Consider the following 22,206-nt stretch of genomic DNA (forward strand, 5'->3'; position numbering starts at 1 on the left):
AAACCTTCCTTCTTCTTCTCTTCGGGGCAGAGCTGAAAAAGCTCAGATGCCCTGGCGATCATAGCGTGGAAAGACCCAATCTTGTCGGGCGGGGAGGCCCGGGCTGGAGGCGATGGAAGCTCCGTCCTGGCGTCGCCGCTGTCGTCATCCGTACCCGTCGGGGCCATGTCCGTTCCCGTGTCATCCCCAGGTATGAGGGACGTGGGCAAAGGCTGAGCAGGCCGCGAGGGCTGAAAAGGCGTGGCTGGATGGGTCTGTCTTCTCTTGTTTGGGGGACTTCCGACGGGCCTGGCTCTGGCTCCTCCGTCGGGTCTGGTTCCGGCTCCTCCGTCGGTGGTGGGGGCAATCTCGTCCTTATCTCCGAACACAAGGATTGTATTGCCAACAAAATGGCCACCAAGCTGTCCTGCGGCTCCGGAAGCGACTAGGAACCTCGCCGGCGCCGCCGTCGCTGTCGTCGTCCCCTTCGTCGGGATCCCTCCCGTGGGACCGGGCCTCTTTGACGCCCCCGTTGAGGCCCTCCAAGACTTCAACCAGTTCCTCCTCTGAGGCTGTGTCTGTGTCCACAATGGCCACCGCCCCCCCCTCCATTTCCACTGGGGTCTTCATGGGGGTCTTCTCGATGGGCCTGAAAGAGGCTTCCCTCCGTGGTGGCAGGGAAACTCTGGGCCCCGAGGTCGCCTCCACTGGTGTAGCCTCTTCAGGCTGCACCAGGGCTGCCGCGACTTCCTCGATAGAGGCCTTGGCCGGGTGAATCAAGGCCTTCACCACCTTCTGTGGGCCTGTGGCCTTCATCTTGGGGGAAGGGCCACCGCCTCGGTCCCCCTCGGCTGGATCCTTCGAGATCGACCGGGGCCTCTCCAGAAGCTTCGCCGGGTTCTCAGCCTTCCTCTTCCCTGAGCCAGGGCGTTGGCTCGTGGTTGATGGCGCTGGAGAGGATGCGCCCTGCCTGGCAGCCGAGGAGCCCAACCGTTCGGCGCTCCCGGTGCCCGCGGACTCAGGGTGCTTTGCCTTCTGTTGGGCCCCCATCGCCGGGGCGCCCTCACAGACTTAGAAGACCGCTCAGACTTCTTCTTCTTCTTCTCACCTGACAGGCTCTTTCCTTCCAGCCAGTGGAGAGACGAAGGTGTCGGTCCCTGATGGTCCGTTCCGACATGTTCCCGCAAAACGCACAATCCTTCTCCATGTGCGTTTTGTCCTCATGAAGGCAGTAGAGACATTTCGAGTGCTCGTCCTCCTTGAACACATTCTGCAGCTGGCATCCAGGGCAAACCCTGAACAGCTTTCCAGGCATCGAGCTTCCTTTCTCCTGGGCCATGTCCGGGTAGGCCGCAGAAACTTCTGGACTCCTCCAAGAAGTGTAACTCGACGAGAACTTTACCCTTGAGGGGCGTAGAAAATCCGAAACGGGTCCCTCTTGATCGGATGTAGACACGGTGGAGCTTGAGGCTCTATTTGACCGAAAAATGAGAAAATCTCTTTGAAAAAGCGTGAAAACGCAGCAAAAGCTCGAGAGCTAAACACAAGGACTCCCAACACTTGAGCATGCTGTAAAAATCTGAGGATGGCTGCCAGAGGCGGGGCTTAGGGAGAGGGCAGTCATTGGCTGGGGGCAGTATGACCCAGAGTCCAGTGATTGGTTACTACTAAGAAAGACAGATCAGAAACGAAACTGATACTGTTTTTTTCTTTACTGAGGATTCCCGGCCTGACGACGGGGAATATTCATGAGCATGGGAATCCATGCCAGAACCCATGCTGAAGAACTAGATATAAATGTTTTTGCAAAGTTTGGTGGGATTCTGTCAAGAGGTGGCAAAATCAGAGGGGGGGTCCCAAAATATTGTAAAGGCTTATAAATGTGGTGCAATTTGACGAATCTACACAAAAGTTTGCAAAAAGATTTTAGATATAGATATAAATGTTTTTGTAAATTCTGAATGGATTTTGTCAAGTGGGGGCTAAGTTATATGACTATTGTATTTGCATACATTTGACACTTTTGAAAAAAAAAAACATGGGTGGATTTCCAGCAAACTTGTGTAAGGAGCATTGGGAAGGACCTGAAAGCATGGTTTTGCAAACATACCTGTATTTTATTTTTTGACAAGTTTCATAATATAGGTACAAAAAATAGTGATATACCTTTGGTGACTGAGGCATAGCCTGTGGCCATGGGCAGTGGCCAGATTGTCTGGGTCATGGTACAATGTCATGACCCGGACAATCTAGCTGCTGGCATAGACCGTGAGGGATGAAAAATAGTGTTAAAGTGGCCATGTGCGCCTGAGACCGGCTATGTGATAAAGTTATTCGAAAGTAGGATAGATTTGAAACGGAAAAAAAAATTGCTTGTGGTAATATGGTCACATCGTTCTGACTTTGCCTTCTGCAGGCTGCCATAGAAAGGGGAGAGGGGCTTTGTACTGAGCCCACCTTCTCTTTCCATGGTGGGCATCTTGGAAAATCCCTTTCCAAGATGGCGCCATGGAAAGGGAAGAGGAGCTCTGCACTTAGCCCCACCTTCTCTTTCCATGGTGGCCATCTTGGAAAAGGATTCCCTTGCTACAGCTGGATGCCACAGACGTCCCGCTGTAGGAAGAAAAATCTATTTTTTAGCACCTCGGGTTCTCGCTTTGGGAACCAGGGGTGCTAATGGCCTTTATCCGCCATTACAGGTGCTGCAATGGAGGATAATGGTCTGAAGTCATCATTATTTATTTATTTATTTATAATGCGCCAATTCCCGCAGGCATCAGGGTGCACAGTCACACTTCTCTTGGGCCGATAACTTTGGGTTGCCGGGCTGTTATCCCTGTTTCAGTCCCTGGAATGGGGGATGACCGCCACATTATTCCAATTAGCATAACACAAAATGCTAATGGAAATGTTGGAAAAATGTATTGAGTCTATGTATGGTCATGTGGCACCGTCCGGAAGGTCCACAGCGACGTCAGCTGTTCGCGGATGTCGACGGAAGCAAAAACAGTGGAAAAAGTATAGAAGTTTAAAAATGATGCTAGAAGGTGGGAAATTGCAAGAGTTTTAAGGTGAAATGTTTTAAATTGAACACAAATGTTGCTATATTGGGGTAAATATGATATTAGTAAGTTGTAGGAAAATAGCAGGATCTACGTGATTTTTCCGTTGCAGAGAAATCTGCGACAGAAAAGTTTGCATGAGGAATGTACGCACCACAAAAGGTGCATACATTTCCCATGCAAACATAATTTAATAAACCCACACCCACAACACACCCCCACCCACACCCCCACGCACACCCTACTTACCTTGTAAAACGCTCTGTGTCCCTGCAGCGCCAGTTCCCTTTCACTTCTATGATCGGGAACCGGCCCCATAGGGTCCTTTTCTTTTTTTTTTCTTTTTTGGGCAGCTGCAGGGGTTTTCTCCCTGCAATCCCCGCTCACTATACTGTGTAGTATAGTGAGCACAGTGTTGCGTGGGACACCCCCACAGCCCCTGTTGTTTTTGGGTTTTTTTCTCAGGAGTGCTGTGGGGGTGTCCCCTGCAACACCCCGCTCACTATACTGTACAGTGTAGTGAGCGGGGTGTTTTGGGGACACGCCTGCAGCCCCTGTTTTTTGGGTGTGCTGTGGGGGTGTCCCCCACAACCCCCACTCACCATACTGTATAGTACGGTGAGCGGGGTGTTGCGGGGGACACGCCCGCAGCCCCCTTAGTCTTTTTTTTTTTAATGCTTGCCACCAAAGGTTCGAACTTTTGGTGTTCGGACCGTTGGGGCATGCATTTACGACCTTTTTGTACGGGTTGGACTGTTTTTTGCAGTCATTTCTTCCTATTCCAAATAGCATGCACTGGTAAAAACCCATGGAATTCTCTGAAAAAAACATTGTTAAAGAGACGTTATGGTTAAGTTGCACCAATAAAAACATATACAATTCAATGAAAAAACAATGTTAAAGGAACTTTATGGTTAAGTTGCAGTAATAAAAACCTATGAAAGTCAATGAAAAAACTTTGTTAAAGGGACGTTATGGTTCAGTTGCACTAGAACAAATCTATGAAATTCAATGAAAAAACTTAGATAAGGGGACGTTATTGTTAAATTGCACTAATAAAAACCTATGAAATTCAATGAAAAAACGTTGTTACAGGGACGTTATGGTTAAAGGTAAAAACAAAAGACCTCAGAAATTTGCTGGTTATGGTAAGCTAAGCAACCATAACTTGCGCCACCACTGTGCACTGCTAAGACTAACACCCAGGACATCACTGATGACATCACATGTGAAATTAATTTTGATGAAAAGTCCCTTCAAGGGGTTGTGATTATAATGTTGGGAACAAGATGTCAGGGGTGATTGTGTAATGTTAAACATGTAATAACTAGCTAACAATTCAAGACTTACTACACACTTGTGCTAGTACAAACAATACATATGAAGACCCACAATGCATACAAATCAGAGCCACATAGAGGGAAACTAAAGTAAGGAAGAAAGAAACAGCATCATCAGAAAATGTTAACATTAAAGTTTATCTTCATGTATACAAATGAATTGTGTGTTTGAGGCCTGCTATTGCCCCATATATGTGCACCATGAGCTGAGACTAAACCCTAAGCAAAGTACTTTAAGAACATATGACAAGGTGAACATCTAGACATACAGCACCTTTTGAATTTTAATATTCTGAATGTCAGTGAACAAAACCACCTGGCCTAGATATTTCAGCGAACAAAAATAAGTGAGCCAGATATGTGATGTCATCAGTGATGTCATCAATGACATTTGTGATGTCATCTTTGATGTCCTGGGTGTTAGTCTTAGCAGTGCACGGTGGTGGCGCGAGTTATGGTTGCTCGGTTTTACCTGGCACCATAACGTCCCTGTAACAACGTTTTTCCATTGAATTTCATAGGTTTTTATTAGTGCAACTTAATCATAATGTCCCCTTAACTACGTTTTTTCATTGAATATATATATTATTTTTTAAAACCAGTGTCCTTGAGATATAATGCAAGTTTATCCCAAAACCAATTACCAATCATCTCCACATAATAACATTGTAAAAGAGGGACATGTTCATAAGAAACTAGGGGGGGGGCAGTCTCCAATTCACACTCGCAGTTATCGATTTTTAAGGGTAACAAACCACATAAATAATAGAATATATGGGGCAGAGTCTCAAAATAAAGACCACTCTCTTTAATGAGGACAGTTGAAGACTATGGTACCCTATACTCTGTTCCATTATGGCTGTTCTAGTCACATCACTCGTGAAATGTTCACTAAATTACCACGTGCCTTAAGTGTTTAGTGTATTGGTGCTTTGTAATTTAAAAGATGAAAACTGCTTTCTGCAGTTGTAGTGGGCTATGCGGATAGAAAGCAAACCTGCTTTATGCCTTCACTGCTTAACCTTAAGACAGACATCCCCTCAGAAAAACACAGTTTAGTTCAAATGTAAAAGAAAATACACTCTGCCATATCACATCTCTAATGACATTTCCTTAAACATGTGCAGTGCCTGAACAGGGCTAAAGGGCCAGTGCTCGACTGTCCCTTACCTTCCACTTCTTCTTCGTCACACAAGTGCTTCACGAAGGAGGCCCCTCTGTCCAGCACCGCTTCGTCCTCCATCCTGTAGTAGTAGAAAAGAAAGAAAGAGTGCTCAGACCTCTGCCGGATGGAGCCGCTCGCCGGCGCCGTGCTCCGAGGCGTGCTCGCTTGCAGGCTGTTGCGCATTTTAGTGGCCAGGCCGCGGCGCGGGACCCGCTGTCAGGCTGGGAAGCTCCGCTCGCACAGTGCGACGGCTAAATCGCCCCATGGCGCTGTGGGCCTAACCTTGAAAGGGCATCTGGGCTGGAGTTGTAAGAACGCTAATCCCAGACAGGCTCTTCGCCGCGGATTTCTCTTTCGGACAACGCTGGGCTGTTTGTCGTTCGCTAAAACGGGAGGTCCCAGTGCACCGAACTAGCCCTGCGCTGCCCAGATTTCTCGCATCAGGCGCACACCCTGTTGCCCTCCGGCACAAGAGGCACATTCGCACAGACACCCTTTCTGTCGCCGCAGGGAGCGCTCTGGCCAACCGTAGCCTCTTAATACGCACTTCGGGGGCAAGCTCTGTGTCACATGTTGGGCTAACAGAAATCTGCCATCTGTGGCTTATCCGGGATCCTGGCTCCACTGTCAAGGAAGTTATCACAGCACTGGGCCGTTCAACTGTCGCTCACCCATTCGATCACTCCTATAGCCCCCGCCCCTTTAATCCTTTCTGTTGGCGTCAACCAGTGCTTAATTTGTAAAAAAAAAATCAAAAAGTACCAGGCCTCAAATGTTGTCCTAACTATGGTCACCACTGGCAGTGCCCACAATGGACCCAACCCACTGCTGCTCCCCGCCCTTAGTGTCACCCGACACACTGCTAGTGCTCACACTGCAGCTTCTGATCCCACCACCTGGTGTAGGGATGGGCAGGTGTGAGAGGCATGGGTTGCGAAAGTATTGAGCATTAGAATTGCAAAAAAACAAGTATTAATGTAGGTTTGGAGCTTACCCTAAAATATGTGATGAAAACGAGACAAAAAAGGTACACACACTTACTATGCAGCAATCCAAAACCTATCACTGGGAAAGGGGTTGTTGTGTGAGTGGAAAGGGCGCCAGGAGGAGTTTTGACAGAACAAGGGGCCGATGATGGAGGTCGCAGTTGAGATAGGGTGTATCAGTGAGCCTAACGTAGGATAGAAAAACACCTGCTTCTTTGCTGCACGATCACCACATTAGAGAAACGTGGCACCTGAGGTTTGGAAGGGTGCAGTTCCCCCTGCCAACTCCTGTCTGCTCAGACAACGTTGGCATACATTCAGGACCAGCACAAGGCAGGAACATTGCGATGAAAGAATACCTTTGCTAAGCCAGGTGACAACACTCCCATGGCAAATTCAAGAGGGCCTCCCGTTGAAACTCTGCATTTACTTTATCTGCATTTTCATCGGAAGCTCTTTGTTAGTGATGATTGGCCGCGACCCCCGGCCCGAGTACTAATGAGTGTTGATGTTTAATGTTGGGTGCACTTTTATTGTGTAAGTCCTTGCATTGTTCCAGTTAAGTACCCCCACCTGTTTCTTCTTTCAAGACATTTGAAGTAGGAGACACTTGTTTACAACTGTCTCCCTTGGTTTCATTATATATGCTTTTTGACACACACCAAAAAGGGTTTGCATTTTTGTGGAACTTCACATTTTCCTCACAACGTTTATTATAGCAAGCAGCATGCCTGTTCCAATGACTACCATCAGGTGACCTAATTACACTTTTTGTTGTTGATTGTTTTTAATCTTCACAGTACATTTGCGAAACCCAGTGGACTTTTAAAAAAAATTCACACAGCTTTTGCTCTAGTACTTGGAGTCTTCCAATCACTGCAATCATACACAATTTGCTTAATATATATCTACATGGATTTATAAACATGTCAGGTTGGTTTATTATGGGATGCCAAGGTGAGTGTACTTTTCAAGTCATATGCATGAAGAGAGTATTTTTACAAGTCAAAGCTGAAAACTCATTTTGTACTAACTACGCTGCAGACTCGCATCTGGTTTTACCACTGAACTAAATGGTATAACAAATAATGTTATCTCACTGTATACATCTACAATTGTCATGTCTAATGAAATTTACAAATCGTACATATAGTTAGTTATATATTATGCACTTATATTGTTACATGTGCTCGATATTGGGATATTGGTTTTTAGCATGTTTTTGAAGTAGATGTCACATATTTTTGTTTTCGATAAAGTGCCACCTCTATTGACTTCTATGTTCACACATAGTTCTCTGAACATATATTCAAAAATACACAATTGATCATTTATAATTTGCCAGGACTTTGGTTGATAAAATGTTGTATTGTATGTCGCACTTTTATCCTATTTTTATCAAATGTTTTTAGAGTTTATGAATTGGTGTCGATTTTAAAAATATGTACTGTTGGGATGTTCTGTGATTTATTCTTGCTGTGATGCTAACCGATATGGCTTATGCTGAATAAAGGTTATTTTGACTGACTAATTTAGAATTCATACTGTAGGATTCCATTGTTTCTTCTCTTATTTTGATTTTTATCCCTGGGTTTCCACAGGTTAAGGGGCTCTTTCTTGATCATTTTCTGTGATGCCACATTAGATTATGTCAAAACATATGCAAATTAAGGGGTCCACAGACCACTCAGAGCAGGCATTCCTTTCCAGTGGGTCATTAAATACATCTTATAGTTATAATCAGTAGAGATATTTAATTATGTGTAGTTTTCTGGAGTCTATCTGCGCTTTTTCAAAGAAACAAACTGGGTTGTATTTGATCTCTATAATTGAAGGGACACCGGGAAAAGGAGGAAAGGAGGAAAGGAAGCAAGAATTAGAATAGGAGGTAAAGGCTGCAAAAAACAGAGGATGCAAAGATCAGTGGTGTTTCAAAGAAGTGGTGGCAGATGATAAAACTGTGAGAAGGGATTGGTTGATCTGTAAAATCATGGGCCAGAAATTAACCAGCATCCTGGAAGAGAAGGGTTAACGTGCCAATCAGTGATACTTACAGCAGCACCAACAAGGGACAGTGCACAGCTTCTGAGTTTGTATTACTCAGAAGGTGACATTTAGCCTTGGCTCTTTTTCAGGTCACAGGTGCAGAACATAAGAAGCACATTCTTCATGAAATTGGTTCCCAAGAGAGTTACTAAAATCACATTCCATCACCTAAATCACTTAATTGTTCTGGACGTTTCATAAACGTCCCTTAGTCAACTGTAGATCTAATGTTTATTCTGCTCAAAAGTCTGTGCTATGCCGTGGATACCTACGAGCGTTAGATACTGACTGCCCCTTGAATACTTGTTGCAGGAGGTGCAAGTTTTGCCTAAGTGAACCAAATAAATCTTTGCGCCTGAGGTTTTCCCCAGAGGATTCGATCAATGTAAGTGCTTCGACGGGTGCAACCACCTAGAAACTTTATTTACGTGAATGGTGCATTCTGCATCTCAGTAGTCTGTCCAGGCACATGCATGACCAAATGGACATGATGCTAACGGCACTATGCTGCAACCACAAACGGATTCCGATACCTGCTGCAAGTTCTCTGGATGCATGTGGTCGTTCCAGAGCTATTCCCTCATTCACTCTCTCTCCCATCCTGTCTCTCATTCTCTCGGCCAATGAGCACTCTCTTTCTACATTACTGTCCCAGGATGCAAGTCCATAAACAAAAGTGGGGCAAGGGGACTCATTAATATATCACTGGAAGCGACTCAACAGTAAATAACCACATTTTAAAACGAACAATTCAAAGGTCACTCAGTTGGTTTTCTAATCACGGAAAAAGTAAAGGATAAATGGGCATTGACCTTTCAGAAATAAAATCATCCAACCTGAAAAAAAAACGTGACACTGGAGATTTTCAAAAAAGTAGAAGCAAAGAATAAAAAGTGCGTACGTTTAAACTGAAAAATCTGAATTGAGATTTTCCTTAAATAGGAAACGGCCATTATGAGACATTTCACACATGTTGGCAATGTGTTATGGTGGGCTAGTAGATATATTGCTTCCTGGCGACCTGGGTTTGATAGCAGCAGCCAGTGCTTAAAGTGTTTAGGTGCTTGAAACCAGTCTGCTAAATGAACATGCAGCTAAACCGTTAATTTTTATTAAAGAGATGGCACTGCCTTTTTTAACACCCAAATGGAAAAACACACACGAGGGACGACCTCCACTTTCTGGAAAAAGGAGCGGGACTTGTACACTGCTGTGCTTTCCCCTGCGCCATTTCTGTCAGCCCAGGGGAAGCAGTTACATGTAGAGGCAGATAATGGTAGGACTTTGCGAGGCAATTGTAACAAGAAAGTGTAATTTCACCTTATAAATAGGGAAAATGAATCACACAAAGAGAGGATCAAGCTTGTACACGTTATGCATAATACACTGTGAAACAGAGCAGATCCACGTAATGAACAACTTTTAGCATATTTCTTTACTTGGCTGAGTTAAATAAATAAGAGTTTTTATCATGGACCGCTTCTTCTTGCTGGAGTCACTCTAGGCCAGGCGACTCGTCCGTCCTCCATGCTGTGAATGATGATGATGGTAAAACGGGCCTTCTCAGGGTTCGTCTACACTCACTGAGTCTGTGCATCTGCGTCAACACTGCGTAAACTGCAAAAGGGCATAGCTGAGTAAGGGCCATACCCAGCTGAACAAAAACACTAACGAAACTCCTGGGATTGTGCAACATTGCTCATACCATGCAACATTTTACAGTGCTGCCAAGTGCCAATATCAACAGTTTGGAAGCCAGACTGTCAGCACAGCCAACCTTTTCCAGGCACTGTAAAACCTGCAGACATGAGCATATTGCTCTCTCTGGTTGGGGCAAGCACCAGTCTTAGTTTTAGGGTAACAAGTTTATCAAGATAAAAAATCTAAACAGCCACAAACATAAAAGGAGGGCACTCTCTCCTCTTGGGGTCCGTATCCCACAGTATTTCCAGCACTGCACCTGCATATAAATGAACAAGTTACTTACCCATGGCAACGTTCTTTCGACTGGATGTTCCTCCAATGTATTCCTTATCTTTGATATTTCCAATATTCAGCTTTGCTGCTTCGGAAAATACATTTCAGCAGGGGGCGTTGTGCGTCGATGACTGTCCACTCGAGGTCCCTCGAAGGGCTTCATCTCGATGTTGACGTCAAAGCTGGCCCCAGTTCCTTTTTTACGAGTGAAGCATTTATCTTATGTCCGACAGTTACTCCCCTGAGAAAGCGTAGACTGCAACCGCAAGGGAAATTCTATTGCGGGGTAGGTTGGGAGGGGAGATAAGGAATATGTGGGAGGAACATCCAGTCGAAAGAACATTACCAGGGGTAAGTAACTTGTTCTTCGAATGGATTGTGTCCTCCCATGTATTCCTTATCTTTGATACAATCCCAAAGCAGTTGAACTAATTTGGAGGACGGAGTAGAATTTAGTGTGTCTTTTGTGTATGCACCGAATGCAACACTGATTTGCCAAAAGCAGATTCCTGCCCTGAAGAAGAGTCTAAACTATGTTTAGCAAAGGTGTGTACAGATGACCATGTGGCAGCTGCACATATATCCCTTATTGAGACTCCCCTCTGCAGAGCAGAAGAAGTTGACATGCCCCTAGTCGAATGAGCTTTTAGGTGTTCTGCGGGATATTTCCCCACCAGTCGGTAGCATTCCGATATTGGTAAAATAATCCATCTGGATATAGTTTGTTTGGTAATGGCCAAACCCAGTTTGCAACCGCAATAGCCCACAAATAACTGGTCATCCTGTCTTAATCTTGTCATTCTGGAGATGTAAAAGCTCAGTGCACGTTTAGGGTCAAGCCTTTCCTCTTCCTTCCCATGATGTGGTGGAGGATAAAAAGATGGTAATGTTATCTTCTGAGTGAGATGAAACTCAGAAACAATTTTGGGGAGAAAAGTGGTCTTCACTTTCAGTACCACTTTGTCTTTATAAAAGATAGTGGTGTAAGGAGGCTTGCAGGATAAGGCCTGTAGCTCACTCACCCTTCGGGCAGAAGTAATTGCTACTAAAAAGATTGTTTTTAGAGTTAGAAGCCTCAAGGGACAGGAGTGTAAAGGCTCGAAAGGAGCTGCCATCAAAAACGTTAACGTTAAGTTGAGATCCCAAAGTGGGACTTGAAAAGGGGTTGGAGGGAAAACATTAGTTAGTCCTTTCAAGAATTGTAGTACTAGAGGTATCTTAAAGAAAGAGACTTCCTCAGAAGTGTGCTTGAAGATAGAAAACGCTGCTAAATATCCGTTGATGGTACCAATCTGGAGCCCCGGATTTTTGAGATGCAACAAAAATGATAACACCATGGGTGTATTACAAGTAAACGGGTCAACATTCTTAGCTCTACACCAGCTGCAAAACATATTCAAACGGCAGCGGTTTAAAGATTTGGTCGCTGGCCTTCAGGCCGAAAGAAAAATCTCCATTACGTCATCCGGGAAGGTCCAAATCCTTGTATCTCAGCCTCTCAGAAACCATGCGTAAAGGCTGAGTGTCCTGATATGTCCTGAGAGGAGGGTCGGATGGAGAATCCGACCCTCCTCTCGCCAGAGTAGGTCCTCTCTTTGTGGAAGACATATCGGAGGCCAGATGGACATGCCCAGAAGGTCCGGGTACCACGTTCTCCTGGGCCAATCCGGGGCAATTAGGATCATGGGTTTCCTGAACTTTCTCAACCTCCTGATTACGCGAGGAATCACAGGGACTGGAGGAAACGCGTATAGGAGTGGAAATTCCCAGTCCACTACAAACGTGTCTCCTAGACCTTCTCTTGGGGGAAATTCCCTTGAGTAGTACATTTCGAACATCCGGTTGGCACCGGTCGCAAACAGATCCACTTGGGGGGTTCCCCAAAGGATGAAGATCTCTTGAAGGACAACCTGAGCTAGTTCCCACTCGTGGGAGACTGTGCTCTGCCTTCTCAGAGCGTCCGCCGTCATGTTCTTCTCTGCTGATATAGAGATTCCTTATTGTATTGCCCAGAACCAGAGCTGCATTGCCTCTCTGCACAGTGTTAGTGACCCTACACCTCTTATCTTGTTGAGGTAGTACATGGCCACTGTGTTGTCCGTCATTAATAGGACATTCTTTCCCCGTACTGATGCCAGAAAGGCCTTCAACGCTAGTCTCATTGCCCTCACATCTAAAAGGTTTATATGTACTTTGGACTCCAATCGAAACCAACGACGGCTGATTGTAAGATCGTTGGTATGGACTCCCCACCCCATGAGTGAGGCAACCATCACTACTGTTATCTCTGGCCATGGTTGCCAAAACGGTTCTCCTTTCAAGATGTTCTCCCGATAGGCCCACCACTCAAGATCCAGTGAGAGTGTGCTTGGGATTTGTAGGAGGTCTGACATCCATCCTGATAGTTGTGACCACCGAGTTCTGAGAGCCCATTGGAGAGATATCATTCTCAGGCGAGCCTCTGGCACCAGAAAAATGCAGCATGCCACGAGGCCAAGCAACCTCAGAAAATTGAAGGCGGGTAGATGCTGAGCATTCTGGAATTTGGTCACCATCTGCAGAATGTATTGAGTCCTCACCTCTGATGGCGAGGCTTTTCCCAGGGATGCACCCAGGACTGCTCCGATGAACTGGAGTCTTTGTAATGGTATCATGCGGGACTTCTTGAAGTTGAGGGAGAAGCCCAGTCTGTGAAGGAAGTGGCAGGTGTAGCGCAGATGATCCAGGGCTTGTTCTGGGGAACTGACCCTGATCAGCCAATTGTCTAGGTACGGGTAAACATGAATTCCACACCTCCAGAGACTCGCTGCCGCAACCGCCATCAGTTTGAGGAAAACCCTCGGACGGAGGTCAGCCCAAATGGCAGAACATGAAACTGATAGTGAGAACCGCAATGGCGAACCTCGGGTACTGTCTGTGCTTGTGATGGATCAGCACATGAAAGTAAGCATCCTGAAGGTCCAATGATACCATCAAATCCTGAAGCTGAAGGGCCTGACGGATCTGGGAAAGAGTTACCATCTTGAACTTGTCCTTCCTGAGGAACTTGTTCAAGTCTCTAAGTCCAAGATGGGTCTCAATCCTTCGTCCTACTTGGGGATTAGAAAATACGGGGAGTACCAACCGTTGTTCCTCTCTGCTACAGGTACTGGTTCTATAGCACCTTTCTCTAGCATAGTTAAAATCTCCTACATACGGAGCGGATCTGTAACTTTCAAAGAGTTGCTCCCCGGTGGATGACTCAGGGCAACTGTTTCCAATGCCCAAGCATCTGAAGTAATAGCCCGCCATTCTGTCAGATGCTGTGACAATCTGAGATATTCTTTCACAAGACTGCAGTAGGAGGCAGAGGGGTTTTGGAGTGGCTGACGCAGTGGCTGGAGGTAAGGCAGACGCTGCTGTAGCGATGTTAGTATTCCTTCCCAGTCCACCGCGGGGAATCTTCTTTGTCCTCTTTGAGCTGGCAGTTCTCTGCCCCTTCCAAATCTGGAGTAGTGGCGAATGGACCTACTCCTCCAGGGTGTTCCTGTGGGGCAGTTTGCAGTCTGTCTGATTGCAGCTCCAAGGGATTTGGCTGCCGCCTTGGAAGTTTGCATCTTCTCCAAACTCTCATCAGCTTTGTTCCCAAATAAATGAGTGCCGTCAAAGGGCTTGTTGAGAAGCCTGGATTGTACGTCTGGGGCAAATCCTGACTTTCTCAAACAGGAAAATCTGTGCATCAGTGTACTTGCTGCCATAGCTCTGCTGATACTGTCAACAGAGTCGAGACCTGTCTGGAGGGATTCGCACATTTTATCATTCCCATCCTTGACAATGTTAAGGACTCTGTCTCACTCTTCCCCTTCAGGGATATGGTCAGCCGCCATAGAAATGCACTCCCAAAGGGTGTGGTGTGAACCTCGCTAACGTGCATGTAGCATTGGCCGATTTCAAGGCCATACTCACGGCTGAAAAATCTTTTTGGGGCAAGGCGTCGTAACGCTTGTCGTCGTTATCCTGAGGTATTGTAGGACAGGCATTTTACCTACTCGTAGAGGTGGCCGCCTGAACCACCAGGCTTTCTGGTGTATGGTGTTTGGACAGGTAATAAGGGTCAGAGCTTGAAACTCTGTAATTTGCCGATAATTTATTATTGACAGCTGGAATGACCTCTGGTGTTTCCCAGTTAGTAGTCACACGCCTTTGTAAGGCTTGATGAAAAGGCACAATTGGGTCTTCTTGTTGCCCTCTGTCCAATATATCAGTGAGATCGTCTTGTTCAAAGACTGGTGTAGGTCTTGACCACCCCATGTACTTCATAACCCTTGACATCAGTTGCCTGTATGTCACTTCTGCATGGTCACCTGGGTCAGCCCTGCCAAATTCAACCTCTGGTGAGGAGTCTATTCCACTAGCCTCATGAAGGAATTCCTGTAAATTCTTCATGCATGAATCTTCTGAAATTAATGCCTCAGGCACTGATGGTATTCGATATTTTAACCAAAAATATCTGGCTTCATCAGAAGATTCTTCTGCATCTTCATAAATAAAAGAGAGGGAAGAAATCAGATTGTGGCAAAGGCGTGTAGGTCTTTTCCAGTGAAGTTGTCATGATATTTGTGGTCAGGGGAGCCGAAATCATCAAGACACTCGACGGCTTCGACAGGTGCGTCGGAGACTTCAGCATATGTGGTGTTGAGGAGGTCGACACTCGAAGCGTTGATGGCTTCCCCAAAGTTATCGCCGCTGATGGAGTCGATGACGAACCTTTCGACCCTGATGGCTCAGCCCTCGAGGGGACTTTTTCTCCATTCGAGGGATTTATTGATCGCTCTGGAGGAGTCTTATCGGACAGGCCCGAAGACGCAAAGCTCTTGTGCTTACTAGGTCTGAGCATGTGTTTTTGGTGTTGTCAAGGCCGTGTTCTCGGACAACTTTAACATTCGTAATCAAAACTCTTCTCACTGGTCTGGCGAACTAGATTTAGTGGGGCAAACAACCCAATCCAGTGAGGAACTTGTAGACAAGGAAGATGGCGATCTATGGCACCATTTATTTTCGTGTCTAGAGCTCGACGAGTAGTGTGAGCCACTTTGTGACTGGAAACGCTTGTGCTTTCTTTGACGAGGAGACACTGTTCTCGACTCGTCTGAAGTTTTTTGTTTTTTTGACAGAGTGGAAAGGGATTTTTTGGTCCTACCTGCCGCCAGCTTCCTTCTACACTCTCTCAGGGCTTTGGCTGTTATGGAAAGGCAGTCTTTGCAATCAGATGACAGGTGAGCTGGCGCCACGCAGCACAGGCAAATTCTGTGAGGGTCTGTCACGGACATATTTCGCACCGCAGTCACAACATTTTTTGAAGCCGGATCTCGGAATGGACGATGCCGAACACAAATCCATGACATATTCTACTCGAAGAATGGATGACATTTCTTGAAGAAGTGTTGAAGATATTCCTGTCAAGGAACAAGGTGTACCGCATCCGAAGCCTAAGTGCGGACAAACAGAACTGAGGCTTACTACATATACCAGCGGTGACGTCGACATCGAGACGGAGGTCTTCGAGGGACATTTAGTCACAGGCATCGACGCACAGCGCACCCAACTGAAAATGTTCTGCCGAAGCAGCAAAGCTGAATATTGGAAATATCAGAGATAAGGAATACGTGGGAGGACACAATCCATTCGAAAGTACCGTTTTGACTGAGGTATAGAAGCATTTGCATAACAAAAGACTGCACTTAACTCTCCACCCCTCTCCTTTGCACTTCCCCCCGCCCTTTCCCCTTGCACCTCTCGTTCTCGTACTTGCACGATCTGAATGACACAAGGCCTAGTAAGATTGTTTGTCTCGTCTTCCCCCCGGGTTAAAGATGCAAAAGATTTTTGGAATCTGGTGTCTCGAGGATTCCGGGATGATATTCAGGAGACGGTTTGCCCCATATCAAACCATGAATGGGCCCATCATTTTAGGGCCATTATGTTTGAAGATGGTATAATATCTACTCTGCAAGCAAATGCTGATATAAGTCTTATTTTCTCGCTTGAAAAAGTGGAGAGAGCTATCACCCAGACCAAGACCGGCAAGTCACCAGGTCCAGATAGTATTAGACCAGAAGTATATAAGTGGTTCCCGGAATGGTGTTCACCGGTCCTGTTAGAACTTTTTAATTCAATCGCTGCATCAATGGCTATTCCCCATTCTTGGTCTCTGAGTCTAATTAAACCTATTTTCAAAAAGGGCTCGAGGCTGGATCCCTACTGTTACCGCCCCATATCATTATTAGAAAGCATTTCAAAAATCTTTATCGACTGTCTGTTGGTCAGGTTAGAGACTTCGGCTGAGGAAAACAATATACTTCCCATTTATCAGGCCGGATTCAGAAAGGGTTTCTCGACATCTGACCATGTTTTTGTGTTCTCAACCATTTAAGATAAACATGTGAAGATTAGAAAGGGTGTAGTATATGCAGGTTTTCTGGATCTAGCTAAAGCCTTAGACTATTTATCGCTCTCTTTTCTGGAAGAAACTCCAGAGACTGGGAGTTCCTATCTCCCTATTACAATTGATTTTCTGCTTATATTCAGACACCACCGTCTCTGTAAGAGATTACCCCAGATGAGCACCTACAAGTGTGTTCTCCACCAATAAAGGTGTGCACCAGGGTTGTCTGTTGGCTGCGCTTTTGTGCATAATTTCTTTAACAGATTTTATGTCTGCCTCCTATCGGCAAGGCCTTTTCCCTTCCCTCTTTGAATGGGCAACGTCCCTCACTCTACTTTATGTAGAGAATGCTATATTATTAGATCTGACCCCAAAAGGGACTTGCCAGTAGCCTTAAATATGCATGTGATTATTTTAAAGACAACGGTCTAAAATTAAATCTGAAGAAAACTAAGATTGTTGTGTTTGGCTCAAAAAAGAAAACAACCATAACTGATGTACAGGCAATGTGAATTCAATTGTGGCCGATTCATATTGCTATTTTGGAGTCACGTTCTCAAGCAACTGCTTGTGGTCTGCACATTTACCATTAGTAGAACATCGTTTAAGGACAAGCCTGGGAGGGATTAGAAGATTTTATCATATATTCAGTGGTTTCCGTTTTGATAAATGTATTCCGGTGCTAGAGGCCAAGATCTATTTCGCCATATTGTATGGCAGTGAGACCTGGGGAAGCATGAGCTGCATTTCTTTGGATTGCATCTTATACATTTGCATGAGAAAGCTGCTGGTTTTGACGTCCAGCACCTGAGGATCCCACTTTCTTTGGAGTCTGGGATTTCAAATATTGGGGTTCAGGCTGAATGTAGGTTTTGAGAGTACTTTCGCATACTACATTCTGTCCCGGTGGTGAACCCCAATATTGTGAATGTGAGGGAAGTATTAGCAAATGCTGCAACATATGTTATTTTCCCAAGGTATAAGAAGTGTTCCATTCGGTGCAAACAATTGGGAATTGTCTTTGATGAATTAAGTGGTGGCTTGATTACAAAACGGCAATTGCATGTGAAAGCTAGGAGAGTATTTGACCTTGAGATAAATAGCATGGAAAATGTATGCTCACTCGGCCACTTGATCAGGGCTTGTTGAATTTACTGTGAGAACTTCTCGTTAAGTGTCATTCGCTCTCCGGTGCAAAGACGTATCATTGCAATGGTACGATTGAATGTCTTTTATCGCCTGGATGACGAGGATGTTCAACACAAAGCTTTGCACTTGTCGAAGTGGGGCTGATGAGGTCTTTATTAATTCTCTATGTATCTGTCGTAAATATTAGGTCTGAGACGCTTGTAGTTGAGAAGACATGTTAGTGCAAATAATACTAGGCATGTCTCTGATGCTATGAATTTTGTTTTGTCCCGTGTTGATGCTTGCTTCATTATTGATTTATGCAAGTATATTATCGAAGCATTAAAATGTATGGTAAGAAAACTTTACGTTTTTATTAATTTCTATTGGTATTTTAATATGACTCTTTTTGCATTATGAATTGTACTGTATTTTATCTGATGTAAATGGTGAAAACCGAAATAAAGTATTGATCTGTCTATCTATATATCTGCTTATGTTATCATGCAGAACGTTCTGTTATTATTAATCAATAATGCCACACTCTGAGGTCATTACCATGTGGCAATGGCCCAAGACCCAATTTAAAGGACGGAGCAAAGGGAGAGCATTAAACTGGGGCCAATGGACATTACCAACCGGTAATAGTCCTTGAAGGGGAGCATTGCTGCAATTGCCACCAAATAAGCCTAGAATGTTCTGTAAAGACTAGGAGAGTGTGGTGAGCCTGCTGGGTGTTTCTAACTCATCACTTGTCTACCAAAAATAGGGACGGACAGAAGAACAAGTTACTTCTTACCTTGTAACGTTCTTTCGACGGGATGTTCCTCCGACGTATTCCTCATCTTAGATAATATCCTTCCAGCTCTGCTGGCCTCGGAAAATGTTTTCTCTAGAGGGCGCTGCGCGTCGACGTCCCTCGAGTCGATGTCCCTCGACAGCCGCCGTATCGACGCTCGACGTCATCCTGCCTATAAAGGCCACGCGCAGAGTCCGTTGCTCAGTTCCGTTTTGTAGCCCACAGTATTACTGTCTGGACTAGACTAATCACCCTGAAGGAGCGTAAGCTGCAACAACAAGGGAAGTAGAACTGCGGGGATGGATGGGAGGGTCGATGAGGAATACGTCGGAGGAACATCCCGTCGAAAGAACGTTACAAGGTAAGAAGTAACTTGTTCTTCGAAGGGATTGTGTCCTCCGACGTATTCCTCATCTTAGATAGGCTCCCATAGCAGTATTCTATATTCGGAGGAGGGAGTACTGACTTCACGCTGTCTTCTATTGATGAATAGAATGCAGTACAGCCCTTCCAAACCTGGTCTCTTGACTGGAGGAGGAATCCAGATTGTAAAAACGTGTAAAGGTATGGACAGACGACCATGTAGCGGCCGCACATATGTCTTTAACCGGCACGCCTCTTTTGAGGGCCGATGAAGCTGCAATACCTCTGGTCGAATGAGCCCTAAGGTTTTGAGGGGGCTCTTTCCCTGCCAGTTTATAACATTCCAGAATGGCTAGAATGATCCATCTGGAAATGGTTTGCTTAGTTATTGGTAACCCCAGCTTGTGACCTGCGTAACCTACAAACAGCTGGTCTGCCTGTCTTATCCTGGCTAGTCTACTAATGTGAAAACTTAAAACCCTCCTAGGGTCTAGTCTGTGTAACCTCTCTTCCTCTTTCCCCGGGTGAGGAGGAGGATAGAAAGATGGTAGGGTAATCTTCTGAGTGATATGGAATTCAGAAACCACCTTTGGGAGGAAATTAGGCTTCACTTGCAGGACAACTTTGTCTTTGTGAAAGATTGTATGAGGGGGTTTACAAGAAAGAGCTTGTAATTCTCTCACCCTTCTAGCAGATGTAAGTGCTATTAATAAAACAGTTTTAAGGGTAAGGAATCTTAACGAACAAGAATGGAGAGGTTCGAAAGGTGTACCCATCAGGAAAGTTAGTACTAAGTTTAAATCCCATAGGGGAACTTGGAATGGTCTTGGGGGATAAACATTGGTTAACCCCTTTAGAAACTGTATTACCAAGGGTAATTTGAAATAGGATGGTTCTTCCGCAGTACGCTTAAAGATAGATAGCGCTGCGAGATAGCCCTTAATGGTGCCAATTTGAAGGCCTGAATTTGCCAAATATAGTAGGAAGGACAAAACCATTGGTGTACCACATGAAAATGGGTCGATATTCTGTTCTCTACACCAGCTGCAAAATCTGTTCCAACGGCAGCGGTATAAAGACTTTGTTGCTGGCCTCCTTGCCGAAAGCAACACCTCCATAACATCATCAGGGAGGTCCCAATCCTTGTACCTCAGCCGTTCAGAAGCCAAGCGTGAAGGTTGAGGGTTTTGATGTCTGGATGGAGAACCTGACCTCCCTTCTGTGAGAGTAGGTTCTCTCTGAGAGGAAGTTGAATTGGCGGGCAGATGGACAAGTCTAGAAGGTCCGGGTACCACGTTCTCCTGGCCCAATCCGGGGCAATTAGGATCATGGTTCTCCGGAATCTTCTCAACCTCCTGATCATTTGAGGAATGACAGGGACCGGTGGGAACGCGTACAGAAGCGGAAACTCCCAGTCCACTATGAACGCGTCTCCCAGAGCTCCTCTCGGAGGAAATTCCCTTGAGCAGAACAGGTCGCATTTCCTGTTTAGGCTGGTGGCGAACAGATCTACCTGAGGGGTTCCCCAAAGGGCGAGATCTCTTGAAGGACTTCCTGAGCTAGCTCCCACTCGTGGGAGACTGTGTTCTGCCTGCTCAGAGCGTCCGCTGTCAAGTTCTTCTCTCCGGCTAGGTGAACTGCCGATAGAGAGATTCCTTCTTGGATTGCCCAAAACCAGAGCTGCATCGCCTCTCTGCACAGGGGTAGTGATCCTACGCCTCTTCTTTTGTTGAGGTAATGCATGGCCACCGTGTTGTCCGTCATTATCAGGACGTTCTTCCCTTGTACAGCTGGCAGGAAAGCCTTCAACGCAAGTCTGATGGCTCTCAGCTCTAACAGGTTGATCTGTAGCCTGGACTCCGATGGAGACCAACGACCGCTGATGGTCAAGACGTTGGCGTGGGCTCCCCACCCCGTGAGTGAGGCATCCGTGACTACTGTTATCTCCGGCCAGGGTTGCCAAAACTGTTCTCCTTTCAGAATGTTCTCCTGACAGGCCCACCACTGAAGGTCTCGAGCCACCCTGCCGGGAACCTGAAGAAGATCTGTCATTCTCCCTGAGAATTTTGACCACTGAGTCCTCAGTGCCCACTGGAGGGATCTCATTCTCAGGCGAGCCTCTGGCACAAGGAAAATGCAGGATGCCATGAGGCCTAGCAACCTCAAAAAGTCGAAGGCTGGGAGACGTTGGGCATGCTGGAACTTGGTAACCATCTGTAGAATATCTTGAGCCCTCACCTCTGGTGGCGAGGCTTTTCCCAGGGAAGTATCCAGGATCGCTCCTATGAACTGGAGTCTCTGCGATGGTATCATTTGTGACTTCTTTAAATTGAGGGAGAAGCCCAGTCTGTGAAGGAAATGGCACACGTGATTTAGCTGGATCTGAGCTTTTTGAAGTTTGCAGTTTCTCTAAACTGTCATCCGCCTTTTTCCCGAACAAAGAAGAGCCATCGAATGGCATGTTCAAGAGCCTGGCTTGCACATCTGGGGCAAAACCCGACTTTCTCAACCAAGCGAATCTCCTGGTTGATGTACTTGCCGCCATTGCTCTGCTGATATTGTCAGCCGAATCAATTCCCGTCTGGAGGGATTCGCACATAGCGTCTTTACCGTCCTGTATAATATTCAGGAACGCATCCCTTTCTTCTCCCTCCGGGATGCAGTCAGCCGCTGTAGAAGCACACTCCCAAAGTGTATGGCTGAACCTAGCAAGGGTGCAAGTAGCATTAACAGGCTTTAACGCCATGCTACATGCTGAAAAGACTTTCTTTGCCATAGCATCATATTTTTTATCGTCCCTGTCCTGTGGGACTGTAGGATAAGCCGTCTTGACATCGGTAGAGGATGCTGCTTGTACCACCAGACTTTCTGGGGATGGATGTTTAGACAAAAACTCTGGGTCTGTGGAAGATACCCTGTACTTTGCAGACAGTTTTT

At 45.8% G+C, this 22,206-nt stretch overlaps 1 protein-coding gene across 7 annotated transcripts in view; it reads right to left on the reverse strand.

Annotated features, from left to right (window-relative positions):
* The window catches only part of SLC4A4 (solute carrier family 4 member 4), a 1,258,962-nt gene that overhangs the window by 992,035 nt on the left and 244,721 nt on the right, over positions 1–22,206 (reverse strand). For 6 of the 7 annotated variants that reach the window (XM_069626273.1, XM_069626270.1, XM_069626272.1 and 3 more), the window contains exon 2: positions 5,552–5,625. In XM_069626273.1, coding sequence (XP_069482374.1) covers positions 5,552–5,624 — 73 coding nt within the window. In that variant the 5' untranslated portion in view covers position 5,625. Of the gene's footprint in view, positions 1–5,551; positions 5,626–5,828; positions 6,023–22,206 lie in introns of those variants that run through there. The other variant, XM_069626271.1, reaches the window with a different exon arrangement.

Source organism: Ambystoma mexicanum, chromosome 6p, assembly GCF_040938575.1.
Source record: "Ambystoma mexicanum isolate Mex_15411 chromosome 6p, UKY_AmexF1_1, whole genome shotgun sequence".
In the NCBI taxonomy this organism is placed as follows: Eukaryota; Metazoa; Chordata; class Amphibia; order Caudata; family Ambystomatidae; genus Ambystoma; species Ambystoma mexicanum.